The following is a 15,281-nucleotide window of genomic DNA, read 5'->3' as shown; positions in this document are numbered from 1 at the left end:
TGGGTTTGTATGTTTTTGTTTTGTTTTGGGGGGTGTGTGTTTTATATTTTAATTTTTTGTTTGTTGATTTTTGTTGGTTTGGGTTTTTTGTGTGTGTGCTTTTGGTGTGTGTTTTGTTGTTCTTGTTTCTGGGTTTTTTTTTTTCCTCTCCTCCTCCCTTCATGGGAGAGCATTTGTTACAGGCACATCGGCACCACCTTCGCCTCATTTCCCGCTACAGACCTATTGGATCTTATTCTTGCTACAGCCTCACGGAAAAGCAAATTCGCGGTCGAACACCCGCAGAAGCGCCGCCCGGGTAAATTCCGGGCGCATCAACCAGGGGAGCTGCCCCCGCCTATCTCACGGGCGGGCAACCCTGAAGCCGGAGAGGCTCTCACCCAAGCCCCGGAATCCCCGACCCCTCACAGTCACGCCCCAAATCCTCCTTTTCCTTCTTAAAACTAAGCCCGCCCTGTCCAGGCGGGAAGGGGTGGGGCGCACGGCACGCACGGCGCGGTGACGTCACCGTCTCCCGCCGCTGTGCGACGTGGCCTTCGCCCGGCAGTGCGAGTGGTGAGGGCCACATGGCGGGGGCTGGGAACAGGGGGGAAGGGGGACGTTGGGGGGCCGAGGCCGTGGGCTGGTGCTGCGTGTTGACACGGGCTGGGGTTAGGGAGCTGAGACGTGCGTGGCCCCCCGGCCTCGGTGGCGGGAGGGGAACGTCGGGGACGCTTTATGAGGAGGACGGGAGGGGAGCGTCGGGAACGCTTCCTGAGGGGGACCGGAGAGGGGCCGATGTGGGGGACCCTCCTGTCAGGGGGCCTGTGCTGCTTAGTGACCGCGGATCCATATAACCCGGTGTCCTGGTTGGGGGTTGAAGCTGGCAGATGCTTGTTCTGAGAATAAAATCAGGCCGTGGTATTTCTGTCGGTGCTCACCGGCTTTTGGCTAAGGGATTTATTGAAATGGGTGACTTTTGTCTAGTTGTAAATCTCCAGTAGCTTTCTCAAAAAGCAAGTGTAGGATATAAGCTGAAAACATGCTGTGATGGAGCTGTTGTTTTCCACTTCCTATGCTGATAGGCATAACTTTTCATATTTTGTAGATTTGGTCAGTCATCATGTTCATTTATTGACAGCGTCTTTATTTTCTGCAAAGTGTTCACATATTGACAGTGTCTTTATTTTCTGCAAAGTGGAACTATATTTTGAAGTCCAGTTAGATAGGAAAAAGTAATTTTAAGTTAAGTCTTTGCAAATTTTTGTAGTGCTCCTTCTACTTTTGTAATTAAAAAAATATCATTTTTAGTATGTACGTGGCACCACCATTACTAAATCTGTTCATCTTTGCAGGTAATCATGGATCAGGTAATGCAATTCGTGGAACCCAGCCGCCAGTTTGTAAAAGACTCCATACGACTTGTTAAAAGATGCACCAAGCCTGACAGGAAAGGTAAAGCACACAATAAACTGGGATACAATCCTTATTTCATCTTATATTTTACCACGTATCTTTTAGTGTATTACTTTATTTATTTGTTGTGAATGTTCCTCAGCTTCTAATACGAGATTTAAACTTGAGCAGCTGTCCAGTTGTTAATGGGTTTATGGTTCTGGATATAATAAACTGGAATGTGTCTTGGCCAGGTGTGTGAAATTGGTACTAAAACTCATCTTATGAAATTTGTTAGGTAGCTGAAATTAGCCATTTTGAGACAGTAAGTAATAATCTTCATGTATGAGGTAAACTGATCTGAGAAGAACTTGTATGCCCTTTGAAAAGACAAATGCGGCAGTGGAGTTGGACTGATTGTAGTCAGTTTGGGGGAAATTCTGGAGGAAACTGCTTGTTACATGACCTTGGAGGAAACACTTTGTGGTAGAAGAATCAAAACGTGAGAGCGTCACTTTTTGCCGTGCCCGTTCAGTACTTCACAGTTGTCAGTGGCTGCCTGATTGGGACGGGAAGAGCTTTGTTACTGGAGGTATAGAAGAAGATTTTTGGACTTTTTCAAAGGCATTAGAGAGAAGCTATAACTATAACCAGAATGTTACTGGTTGTCCTTAGTGATAGTAGTTATGATGCTTTATTCACATGCTCACAATGAAGTTTACTTTTGAGATCAGTAAGGAACTTTGTTTGCTGTCAGACTGGCAGGGTTGTGAGATGCTGTTGACCTTCCTAGTCCACTTCGTGTTTCCTGTCTTAAAATAATCTAGAATATTACTTGAGTACTCAGTTTTTGTGAGGACTTAAGATGCTGTCTTCCTATGACAAACATAAATGCAGCTTTTCCATTTTTTGATACTGTACTGAGGATTATTTTCAAGGCTTGTAGGGATATGAAGGAAAGATAATAATAGAAGAAATGTTCCATGAATTGTTATGAACTCTTGAGTGTTTCTGATTTTTCTTACTATTTAAAATCATTGAGATCGCCATGCTTTCTGGAAAGCAGTGTCTTCTCTTAAAATCTCATCTGTCTTCTGAAAAACTGGATTTTTTTTTTTGCAGAGTTCCAGAAGATTGCCATGGCAACAGCAATAGGCTTTGCAATAATGGGATTTATTGGTTTCTTTGTCAAATTGATCCATATCCCCATCAACAATATCATTGTGTAAGTAAATATGACCTTAAATTTCACAAAATTTTACATACACTTTTACCTGTTCAATTTTAAACAGAGCATGTTAATGAGCCCTACAGGATTCAAGTTGTTTTAGTATCTGTGCATTTCAGGTTAGTGTAATATGACAGGTAATACTTGATTCAAAGGAAGTAGGTTGTTAATTTAGTATGCTGTAAAGTATTAGATCCACAGTTCATCAGGGTTTTTTGGAGTATTTTTCTTCAAAACTGAACATCAGATATTTTGTTTTCCAGTTCCTCAGTGTGCATTTGACCACAGAACATTTACCTGATTTGGATCTTGCATACTCTTACTGTTTCCAGTGTATAATTTGAGCATCCAAAAATCAATGTGTGGACAGTAAGGTCGAGAAGACTGAGTGATTGTGCTGGAAGATGACAAGGCACAGAATAAACTTGGTCTTGTTCATGTAGTGAGTGCTAGATGTGTTTGAAACTTTATGTGTAACTGCATTCTGTAAAATACCTTTTTGAATGAATGTTGCAGCATGAAAAACCTGACTCTTAAGTTGACCAGCAGCCATGGTACTGACAAAACTCCTCAGATTCTCCAGAGCTGATGTAATCCCTTTTTTGGCACTGGAACAGGTTAAATACTACTCCTTGACCATGACATGCAGCTTGCTTATATCTGTAAGAGTGGTCCTCTAGGCAAGGAGAAATGTTTGAAAATAGGAGATAAGCAGTAACAGTAGCAATGCCTGTCCTAACAAATCAATGGTGGGAAGATAAATCAGACTTCAGATGGGATCACTTGATCACATGTTAAAACTGTTTACTTTGTTCTCTCAACAGAGGTGGCTGATTATTCATTATGAAGACCAAGATGTTTGTGACGCTTGCTCTAAGGATTTCACAACTTTGTAACTTGTTTGCTATTAAACAAGCTCAGTTTGAGTTTTCCAGCGTTGTCATTTTAGTCATCTTTTAAAGCATATGTGATCAGACCTGCCTATATTACGGGGTTTTTTTAGTAGTAGTAGTAGAGTGTGGTGGTGGTGTGTGTTGTGGGATTTTTTTGTTTGGTTGGTTTGTTTTGTTAGTTCTTTCAAGTGTAATATGATCATTCAGGTAGGAAGGAACCTTGGGAGGTCCTTAGTCCAACCTTCTGCTCAAAGCTGGGTCAGTGCTGCATTCTCACGAGGTTGCTTAGGGCTTTGTCCAGTCCTGTATTAAAAACCTCCAAGGGTGACAACTGCACAGCCTCTCTTCAGAAGCTGTTCCAATGCTTAATTACTGCTGAGTAAACAGCATTGTTCCAGCAAAGGTAGGCAGCAGGAAAACAGCATTACTGTATCCTCTCAAGTAGTGATTTTAAAGTCTGTCAACTGGAATTCTTGTCACTAATTTCTGAAATTGCCAGCATTACCCCTAATTCCTTTATGAATTTGGAAGTCTTGTTAGGTTATATTATGTACTTGACTGGAAAAAAAACTCTATCAAATAAAGAGCTTGCATTGCCAGTCCTTATTCTGATGGCATACTTAAGAAAGCCGAACTTAGTTGGTTACTAAAATGCATGGTTTGAGGTTAATTTAGTTGTCAGAGATATTAAGCAGTCCTTCAGCGAATCAACAACTTCTTGATCCACTGTTGGATAGGACATACACCTGTTTTGGATACTGATTCTGTAAGACAACTGCATGTAGAATCATAAAGGGCTCTGCATTTGTTGACATGGAAGTTTCCATCATTAAATGGTTGAATATTTCAATTTTAAAAAACTAAGCCTGCAAAAGCTCTTGTAGATGCAATGCTCTTCCTTCTCAGATTGAGATTAAAAAATTTAGATTTCACTCCAAAAAGCTAATTGTAAGCATTTCATATTTGCAGAAGTTACAATGCTACTTCTTTTACAGACTTTAAAAGCACTTAATACTGAGAAATCTGATATTGGTATTATAGCAAGACTGAAGCTTCTTCAGTACACAAACTTGCTTCATAAGTAGAAAAGTTCAATTATTACTCTTTTTGAGAAGTCTTCACCAGCACCTACGTATGTCACAAACCAGGACAGAAAAATGAGATTAACTGCTCTTAGTGCTATCATCTTCCAATACAGTTACCCTACTTGCAACTGTGTACTGTCTTTCCTTTAGGCAAAAGGGGAAAAAATAGTTCAGCATTGGAAAATCATACTTTGTAAAAATAGTCTGAAGTAACCAGTAGCAGTTTCTTCACATCCACTTGTTTGTGATTGTATTGGGTGGCAGCTCATGTGTCTTCTGATTAAGTTGGGTGAGGTACCAGAATGAAGTACTAAATTATTGCTGCTAATCTTGATTTGATCTCAAATGACTTTTATTTCAGACTTGTTTTCCATTCAGTACATAAAATCAGTGCCTGTTTATGTCTTTTGTAACAGCTTTACTGTCTTAATTGACTGAAATTTTGCAGTAATTCAAGCTGAGTCAGATCAGAAAAGGCAGCTGTAGCTCATCTTTTGATAGCCATTGTCCACAGCAAAGTCTTGTCCGTCTCAATGGTCACAATCCCGGAGTCGTCATAGGTGTTGGAAGTACTGACGAGTGTTCCAAACTTCAGCACCTGGTTAGCTATAGAAAAAAAAGAGACTTAGCGGTACTCTTGAAACAAATGCACTGATGTGCATTTATTGCTGTAAACACTGCTGCTCCTGTAAAGAAGGAAAAAACAGCTGAGTGAATCCAACCCAGACAACATCTAAAATAGTTATGTTAAATATTAATTAGAAGGCTTGTATGAGACTCTCTGATGACCTGTTGAGGGAGTAAATACTTAATCCCCAAATTAGCATTTTGAGTTTACAGCAGATTATTACAAAAGCAGAGGTCCCCAGAGTTTCACATCTGACAATTTGTCTTTCATTAGCATCAGCTCAAGTACCAGTGCTGGAAAAGGTATTTAAAGTAAAATGAGGCAAAGGGTCTTACTGTAGTTCCAAGCATGGGATTTGCTTTAGCTCAGCAGCAAGCCTATAATCCCTTAAAATGTGAACAGCTCTAGAGCAAAGGCCAGCAGTTAAAAGTGGTATTATTTAACAACTTCTGCTTTGAAGTGACTTTCATCTTTTCTTCTATTGCATGCCTAGTGAGGTAGGTGTCCACCTGCATTAGAAACCAAGTGGCATGACTCTAACAAATAGCTCATGTCAATTTTAGGAGAGTTTAACACAGCTATAACAGTGCAGTTGTAATAATAATTTTGAAATATCCATGAAGTTTTAAACAACCATCCTGTATTAGTTTGGCTGACATGTTTTAAGGGCTACATAGACTTCCTACAAGCTGAGACCAAAGACAGAAGCTGTCCCCAAGCCAAAAAAAAATATGCAGCTTAACTTTTATTTTCCATTTCCTCCACTTTGGAGATAGCATTGCTTGCATTTTGAAAACGTGAACTTCCCCAAAGCCACTCAGACTAGTCAATTCTGTATTAGTCCTTGCTCATATAAAGGTTCAGAGTAAGAACTCTAAGTCTATCCGTGGTTTTAGTCTGTAAAACAAGCCAAATGACTGCTCTTACTTGCTGGTGCCACTGAGAATTGCATGTCCATGAAGGATACAAGGAGAGCTGAAGCTGGGAGGAATTGTTCAGGCAGATCAGCAAGTCTGTGTGGCCTGTCAGAATTGCCAAATTGTGCTTTAATACTGAAGGAAGAAGCCTCTGGCTTTGCTATCAAGCAGCCCACTGCAAATGGAGATGTCCCTGTGACCCAGCGGTATGCAAAACAACATATTAAGCTCTATTTTGTGATTTGCATAGGTGACAAATATTCCAGTTGTGGATATGAACATGGGCTATAGTAAACTTGGGTGTAATAATGTGTTATTACAATGCATATTACACTGTCTACCCATTGCTGGAAGTTGCACAGGCAGAATTACTCTTGCCAGGTTTTATGGTTTGAAAATGAGAGTCTGACAAAAGGCAGGACCTACAATGTGGTTCAGCGTCTCTTCTGCCAAATCTGCTCTTGCTGCTGCTTGTTCCTGCTCCCACTCCCTGAAGAGAAGGTTTCAGCTGCTGGTCATGTTTGGTTGGAATGAGAGAATAACATCCGAGTTTCATCACTGCATTAAATTGGAGAGTCCTGCCATTTGAATCTCCCAAGAGTTTGGAGAGAAACTGCAATGCAGTGCAGAAGTTCAGCAAAGAGCTAAAAAACAAGTATTGTGCCAAAAATAAAGGTACGAGATTCTACCAGGATGATTTCGGACACACAACAGTGCTAGGCAGGCTCCGGAGTTTTGGTGTTTGCTTTTGGAAGAGACAGCGGGGCCCGATGGGGTTGCACCATGCCAGAAGCTGATGCGCTGGACCAAGTTGCCAGAGAACACAGATTTCACCCTTCGCAGGTAAACAGGTAATTTAATGAAGGTGAGGTAACATACAGGCGTTGCTGTATAAAAATCACAGAATCACAGCATGTTAGGGATTGGAAGTGACCTCGAAAGATCATCCAGTCCAATCCCCCCTGCTGGAGCAGGAACACCCAGATGAGGTTACACAGGAATGTGTCCAGGCGGGTTTTGAATGTCTTCAGGGAAGGAGACTCCACAACCCCCCTGGGCAGCCTGTTCCAGTGCTCTGGCACCCTCACTGAGAAGAAGTTTCTTCTCAAATTTAAGTGGAACCTCTTGTTTTCCAGTTTGAACCTATTACCCCTTGTCCTACCATTGGTTGTCAGATACTCCCAAAATGCTGTGTTAAGTGTTATGGTGAAGTCATGAATGTTTCCAGTCAGTTTTAAGTAGGAAAGAACCTCAAATAGTTTAAAATATTTGCTGACACACAAATTATCCATTTTTGGTTATTATATATTGAAGCTTGAAGAGGGGGGAGGAAGAACTTTGTGGATCAACTCTTCTCCTGTATAAACTCACTCATTTAGTATTATTTATTGCTTCTTGCTCAAGGCTGCCAGAATAATTCTTAATGTTTCAGCTTTGCATATGAAATGATGGCTCTGTAGAAGGCAAGAATTAAGAACAACATGGCAGATTAATGAAACAAAATCTGAAGCAGTATTTTTTCATGCATAAAATGAAGTGAAAATCCTGCCTCTTTTTTTTTTTTCTTTAAATAAAATGTTCTTACCCACTAGGTGGAGCCTTTAATCTTTCTCTACCAAATTTTCTCGTGTTCAAGCATCACAGTTTGAAATGCTGAAGTGAAAAAATGCAAAAGCCATAAAACTGTAGTGCTGATTCACATGGCTCAAATGGACCAATTCCAAGTACTTGGTTTCACAACCAGCCAACATTTCAACTAACATAATTAAAAACACATGCTTTCCATTCAATAAATGAACAGTAATTAGTGTGAAAAACTAGGTTTAAGCCAGTAAAGGAAATACTACTGCTTCTAGGAAAGCTTCCTGCTGTGTCATGCATTATGATGTGAAGTTTACAAGGTCAAAGAAGTGGGAAGCTTTATCAGTTCCTACCTGATCCATTCCCTTTTTTTAAATGGCTTTCAGTCTTATTTGTTAAGTCTTGGCGAGAGCTTGTGCCTTGGGAAAAAACTTATTACAAAAACCCCAAAACACTGTTGCTACTGAGATTCATTTTCTGAGGTGCATTCCAAAGAAAGAAAAGTTTTTATATTCTAGTATTTATATAGTTTTAATGGGTACAAAAAATATTTTAATAAAGGATTTTGCATTATGATTTTTTAAAATCAATCTCAAAACCCCTGTCTTTTGGACAAAACCCTGTCTTTTAGACAAATAGTCTTCTGTTTTTCATGAGAACCTTCAAGAGCCGATTTGGATAAAACCAGAAGCGACTCATTGAAAACAACACACCCCCCCACTTCCAACAGTGATAGACATTTTCTTTTTCCTTTGAATTTCCTTACTGCTTTGGTTCTGGTTGAACTGCATTTACTGATAATAGACTGTTCATGAAAAAAAATACGCTACCCAGCTATTCCAAAGTCAGCACATGCCTTCAAGGAAATCCGTGGGGGTCAAGAGGGATTACATGAGAAGGTAACTAGGTGGTAGTTCTGTGGTGTTGGTTTTGAAGTCTGACAACTCTGGACTTCAGAACTGAAAGCAAATGCTATTCCTGCCTTTTGAGAAAAAAACCCAAAACCTAACAAAATCAATTATGAGGCAGCTTTTTATGGTGTGCCCAATGTTCTTATCAGTAACAAAAGATTCTCATTTCTGTCTGATGGATTGTAACACATCACTAATTCAGACCTAAACATGGTCACGAACTGGGCTTATTTTGATGTGCTAGTAGAGGGATGTTTTTCTAGCAGTTTTTATTTTGTTTAGCAGGTGATTGAATCTGTCAGGGTTTGAGAATGTTGGAAATAAATTAGAGAAGAAGTCTAGCTCATAGGTGAGCTTCCCAAAGGAGCATAATCACAAAGATCATTATTTCTTAGACATCCTTTTTGCTGACCAAATTATACAACAAAGGAGGTGTCATTAACCCTAACACTAGCCATTTCCACTATTTTTTGCTTGTCTTTTGATTTATTTTTTTTTTAAATTTAAAAAATACACAATTCTAAGGTTGCTATGTGGAGAAAGTTAATCTCAGATGTAAGATTTTGCAAACTGATGAATGCTATGGTTGCCAGAACAACATTTGGGAATGTTAACAAAATGCAAAATGCACCCTATTTTAAAAACTCCTATCATATTTATACCCCTACTGTGGTTAGGAATTTTATTTTTCAGTTGATGGTACTGAAAATGAGACCTAAGCCTGGCTTGCAATGTGTTCACCATTGTGCTGCAGACTTTCAGCCTAGAAACTGAGAAATAGTGTGGACTAGTTATAACTAGATATAGTCTTGTCCTGTTAGGTGCTACAAAAACTTCTAACTTGGAATATCAGGTTACTCTTCTTAATAACTGTATTCATTATCTAGTAGACTTATCAACAATATTTCTATGACTTCATTGTGCTGTTTAGGATACTTAAGTTTAAAGTTCAGTCCAGCAGAAGAGAGCTTCTATCAGGGTCTCATGTACATTTTATAAGCTGCACTTAAGCAGGGCTTGAGGGAAGTATATACAGAGAAAAAAGTTTTTCTTAAACATATCAGATACAGCAAAACCAAATGCTGTCATTAATTGGAAAGTCTTGCTTGATCAAGCAGGCCTTCTGGTTATTCCTACATCAATACCGAAAACACAGCAAAATCTAGGCAGCTGAGAGAGGCTTTGAACTGCAATATCTAATGGACATGCCGGTTGAGGAGTTTATGAGGGACAAGTCCTTCCTTATCAAGGAGCAAATTTAGTGAAATAAGTGATTTTGGTGTGAGAATGGTTGATCAGTCATGCCTCATGTCTTGTGTAGCACAAGGATCCCCACTTTATGGGATTTTGCCAACAAGTCAAGATCTTAATACTGTTACCACAAATGACTGAGAATAAAGCACTGTCATGACAGGCATGTCCCATGATACCATGATATCTATTGCTATGCTCCCTTTTCTCAACTGTGAGTCTCAATTACTTCCTGAAACACGTAAAGTTGCACCTTGCCAATTTCTACCATCAAAAATATAAATAGGTACAGGAGTACACGCAGTTTGATGCTGCTGCCATTGATGTTTGGAATATCAAGATAATTAATTATTAATTAAAAGCCTTAGTGTAGTAAATGTAATCCTCTTCCCCCTAGGCAAATGTGGCATCAAAATGATAGAAAATTAAGATCAATAAACTGAAACACAAGTTAAAATGAAATATTGAATTACCATTTGGTATTCTATTATAGTTTATCTGGAGAGGATTTCCCTGAAGTTCTGTGTTAGGAGCAAAAATCTGCATTTAAATGGAGATGCATTAGTAACGCATGAGCTAGTACTTTGCAGGTCACCCTGTGTCTGCAGAACAGCAGCATTAATTTTGCTATTTAAAAATAAAAACGAAATAGTTTATAGCCTGATTTTCCTTTCGTTCCTCCTAGTTTTACACCTGAGATTAGCCTGACTTCACTGGAGTTAATCTTGATTTACACTGATGTGTACAAAGGAAAAATTGAGTCCTTGATCTCTGTGGAGTGGGAACTGCAAAACTGGAAGTTGCAAATAACAGTAATTTACAATAAAACACGAACTATTTTCAATACTGACACAGCACAGAAGTAGCACAAAGGCTTGCCGAGTCTGCTGGGAGAGGACAGGCCAGCCTGCCATGGCACAGATCCCCTCGGGGCCAAGGGGATTTTTGAACAAGCAGAGATTGCATTGGGCAATTTGTATAATTATCATAACTTTCGGTACCTGGTTTTGTGCTTTGAAACAGAACAATGTTTATTTTTAATCTCAAGAGAACTATATGAGTGGGCTCATGAAAGCATTGAGAGAATTTGGGGTGGAGGGGGCCCAGCAGGCAAGGCCGGGCGTTATTCCACCAGTTCAGATGCTGGCAAAGATTATGGGCAGGGGCTCTGCAGCACAGGCTGCCTGGCCTCACATCGGTGGGAATTTAGGAAACGACAACAAAAGCACTGGCTGTCAAGGCTTAACAGTTTCATTTAAAAAGGGAGAAAAATATGTTCACAGCACTGCATGTTCTGCCCTGGATAGAAACCACCCATGTTGAGTGAGCCTTCAGAAATGCAAATGGATGTCAGAAGTTTTCACATTTATTTCCAGCACACATTTTTTTCCACATATTTTTCCAGCTTTGTAATCATGGTGGTACTGTAAGAATAACTCAAGCTCCTCCTGTCACATCACCTGCTTGAAGGCAATTTAAAATGATAAGCTGATAAAAATGATGCTAAGAAATAGAGCACTTCTTACAGTTACATCTCTGCTGCCACTACTGCTTCACCAAAATCAACAAGAATCATTAACTGAAGGAAGCTTCTATGGCTATTAGCAGCATTTTAGCACTACCAGCAAGATGTGCTCCATCGTTTATTCAAAATCACTTTAGCCTCTTGATTAAAGTGGCCTGGAGAGTCTGACATGGAAACTGTATACACTATTTTCACTAGTGCCTTTCCAGTCTAAATATGATATATCTGTACCAATCTACAACAGTAGAAGTGATTCACCAAAATTCTAAGTATAAAGAAAATCAGGGAACTAGCTGGTCTGGATGATTGTTCCGCTAAGCTAAAGGCAAAACCAGGCTATGAAGTAATTTAAAGAATTTATTTTAGCCAGTAAGAAGCAGAGTGTTCACTTCATTTTTGATGCTTTCCAGTAAGTTTGCATAATGTTTATCAAACTACTTACAACTCTGAGGGGCTGTAGAAGTGGCAGGTGCTATTAATAATAGTGTTAGAGCATTCAACAGCTACAGAAATAAAATATAGTTTCAGTTTGACAGTACTGCATAGATCTTGCATATAATCTAGAAAAACTAACTTGTTGCTATTTTGGTCTGTCTCTGTGTTGTGAGATATGCTATTCTCATGAGAAAAAAGGGGCAAGAGTAATGCTGAGATGAATTAGCTAATGAATTGTCTTAGTTCTAAATTTATCCAGAAGACACGTCATAGCGAACAACATCTTATTATGCTGCCATGCTTCAAAGACATTACATAGTCACATAAAGCTGAGACTGGCAATCTGGTACAACACTGAAATCCAAGATTAGCTAATAGCTAAATAGCTAAAATGACATGTTCTCTTGGCATTTAGGTCTGAAACTCTGGTTTGACGTGATGGCAAAGAACCTGACAATACTTGCTATTTGGAAAGCTGCTACACCAAGTTGATATGATGCATGTGATGGTGAAATCTACTGAATTTGCTAGAGGAAGATATCCAAATGATCCTAGCAAATGACCACACACAATGCTGCAGAAAGGAGTGAAATTCCCCCTGCATTCCCTCTTGATGGGGCTGTTGGAGACAGGGAAGAGAGGTGGGGGAAGAGGAAAGACAGGCCATCTTTTCCTGACTCAAATCTCAGGGCTAGGAGAATACGTCCATGAACTCAGGTTTTGAATACCATGGCACCAGAAAGCTTTACAACACAACCAGATCCAGGACTGACCTTGATCAACATCTTGCCTCTAGCTACACTTTCCAGCACTTCGGATAAAGATGAAAAAAACACCCTCTCACAGAAACCCATCTATCCTTCAGTGGGTTTTATGTGTGATATTAGTTAAGCAGAACACATCGTTAATTATTTTTCTCTTCTACTCTTTGGAATCCTGATAAATTCTGTCACATTTAGATGCATAAATTCATAAGAAGCAGCAAAAGAGGATTTTAAAACACATGTATAATACAACTCTTCCAGCTTCTGCACAGTACTGTTATTCGTATCATTTGCAAAAATGTGCAGATACCATGATTATTCCCATAACATCCAAACTGGGCCTGTAGCTGAAATATGAGTATATGGATATTTGCTCAGTAAATTCCTACATAGCTTGGGTTAAATGGAGATCTTGCTCACCCGCTCCACAGAGGAGAACAGCAGCCCTACCATAAACACCGCACCATGGTCTCGGCCAGTCGGCCTCCTCTACTGCCTGCCAGTGCGTAGGAAGAATCCCCAGTGTCAAGTCTGCCAGCAAATCCAGCACTGCTCCGCTTCCTTTCCCTGTGGTGGGGATGTGATTTTCCTAAGGGAGTTGATCTGAAGCCAGTCCCTCGCCAGCTCTGAAAAACAAATTTAAGCATGCTAACTTCTCCTCCTTATCATTGCTGCCAGCACTAGCTCAGCTCCATATCCAGAGCCCTGTTCTGCTGTACAAGTTGCTCTGTCACTGGGCTACAGTGCCAAAATTAAATTAAATATGATTTGACAAATCTCTGTAGAGGCTCAGTCCTTAACTCCAGCTTCTGACACATTTTGTAGGGGCAGGAAGCAAAGCAGCTGAACGGTAGCGGGCTGGAACCAATGCTTGTGGCAAAACAAAGGTGGCTGTGCACAACATGCAATGTTACAATAGCAGAGGGGTTCAAAATACTGCATATTTAAACCCTTCCCCTCCAAGTCCAGCCCCCACCAGAACTGACCCAGTCTACAGCTGCTCTTTGAACTCCTGTGTGGCCCTCAGCATCCACCTATGCGCCATGGACTCTCTGGACCATCAGCTGCAGAGTTTCTTGCTCCCAGACCTCATTTCAATCAAGTTGCCAGACCAGAAGGTCTATTAAACTGTGACCGAATAGCAGATCTGGTGCTCAGGGTGCTCCTCTGACCACAACGAAGCAAACAGCTGCCTTCACCTCTGAGCACTGGTCAGGGTATAGAAAAAGCTGGTATCTTCTATGTGCCCTGCCACACCGAATCACAGGACAGGAGGTTGCACGGTGACTTGCAGAGAGCAAGGGCATCACCAGTCTTGAATGCAAGCAGCAGCTCCTCTCAGCTACTAGCACTTTATCACAAATAACCTACTTTATCAAATTAAATCCCTGACAAATAAGTTTATTATGCAAGCTTTAATAGCAAATGGCACCATTTCCTAAAAGGGTTTTATGGAAATATGATATTACATTTACATGGAAAAATGAAAAGAACAAACTAGAATGTTCATCCTTATGCACAAAAGGCATCATCAATAAAGCAGCTGTGCTTTTGTCTAAAACATTTCTCTGGAAGTGGGTAATTATTATTTAAAAAACCCACACTGATCTGCTTCTGACAGCTCACAAGGTACATGTTCGTCTACTTGCTCTCCCTGACAGCTGATCTATTCTGAGCACAGGTGACTAACTAATAAAGTCTATTATACTTCTAATAGAAAAGTAATTCCATTTATCTTTACCCTTCCTAGCAGCACTGCTTCCTTTCACTGCATTGGGGTGGGATGCTGTGAGAGGCTTCTAAAATGTCGTTATTTTCACCCCTGCAATTGCTTTCCTTACTTAGAATTTTAGATTGCTCTGCTTTCTTCAGGAAAACAATTAGACACAGATAATATCACCCTGAGGATGAAGCAAAAGCAATTATTTCTGTTACAAAACGTCCCCCTAGATCTGCATGTGAACAACTAAGCTTTTTGATTTTTAATTTTAATACTTTGTCTTTCTGTTAACAAATAATTAATATGATTACTAACATTCTATGTACCTCTAATGTCTATACTATTTCAATTACAAAGCCATTACTGGTGTTTATTAATTCTAGTCCATTTATCTTCAAACTTCATGGTAAACTTGCAACATTTGTTGACATTCATGGAGCTGCAGCTCCTCCAAACTCACTCACAGAAAACCAGCAAAGTGTATCTGTGCCACCTCTGCGACAGAACATGAAACTCAACAGGAGACTGCAAACCACAGTTTTTAGTTCACTCAATTGGATTAGATGGCTCTCCATGCCTCCAAAACACAAATGATTTTTTGGAAGTACTGTTGACCACTGTGTCTTCACAATCTTCCTTCTTTTGAAGCTGTACTTTGCTTCACAAAGTACATAGGAGTGGTGCCTGCCGTGTATATGAATGACTAAGTCGGTGCATGTGCCTCATTTAAAGTTTTTGTCTGTTTGCTTTTACAGTATTTTTTAGGATGCAAGATTCAGATTTCTTGTCAATGGTGCTGAACACAACAGGTTCTATATAATGTTTGTCCCCGAAACTAAAAAAAGTAGATTCACCATTAAAGACACGTCCCAGGTCTCATCGACTGTCAAAGATTTTATTTGAGTGGAAATCTAGCTACTGAGGATCCTTTAGTTGTGCACTCTGGAAAAGTCTGATTGATTTCGAGTA

General features: G+C 39.9%; 2 protein-coding genes across 2 annotated transcripts in view; one reads left to right on the top strand and one right to left on the bottom strand.

Annotated features, from left to right (window-relative positions):
* Positions 1–484: 484 nt before the first annotated feature.
* Positions 485–2,603, top strand: SEC61G (SEC61 translocon subunit gamma; the record flags this gene model as incomplete). The annotated part of the gene is made up of 3 exons (XM_080339887.1): positions 485–555; positions 1,335–1,434; positions 2,497–2,603. The coding sequence occupies exons 2-3, from the start codon at positions 1,341–1,343 to the stop codon at positions 2,601–2,603; spliced, it is 201 nt and encodes a 66-aa protein (XP_080196013.1). The 5' UTR covers positions 485–555; positions 1,335–1,340.
* A 2,464-nt stretch (positions 2,604–5,067) lies between these two features.
* TPK1 (thiamin pyrophosphokinase 1) overlaps positions 5,068–15,281 on the bottom strand; it is a gene marked incomplete at both ends in the record, with an annotated part of 307,976 nt that continues 297,762 nt past the window's right edge. The window contains one exon of the mRNA XM_080338654.1: positions 5,068–5,186. Coding sequence (XP_080194780.1) covers positions 5,068–5,186 — 119 coding nt within the window. The remainder of the gene's footprint in view (positions 5,187–15,281) is intronic.

The sequence above is a fragment of the Nesoenas mayeri genome (genome assembly GCF_963082525.1).
Source record: "Nesoenas mayeri genome assembly, chromosome: 2".
Taxonomy (NCBI): domain Eukaryota; kingdom Metazoa; phylum Chordata; class Aves; order Columbiformes; family Columbidae; genus Nesoenas; species Nesoenas mayeri.
Note: the sequence above shows the minus strand (reverse complement) of the source record. Positions and strands in the feature narration are given on the sequence as shown.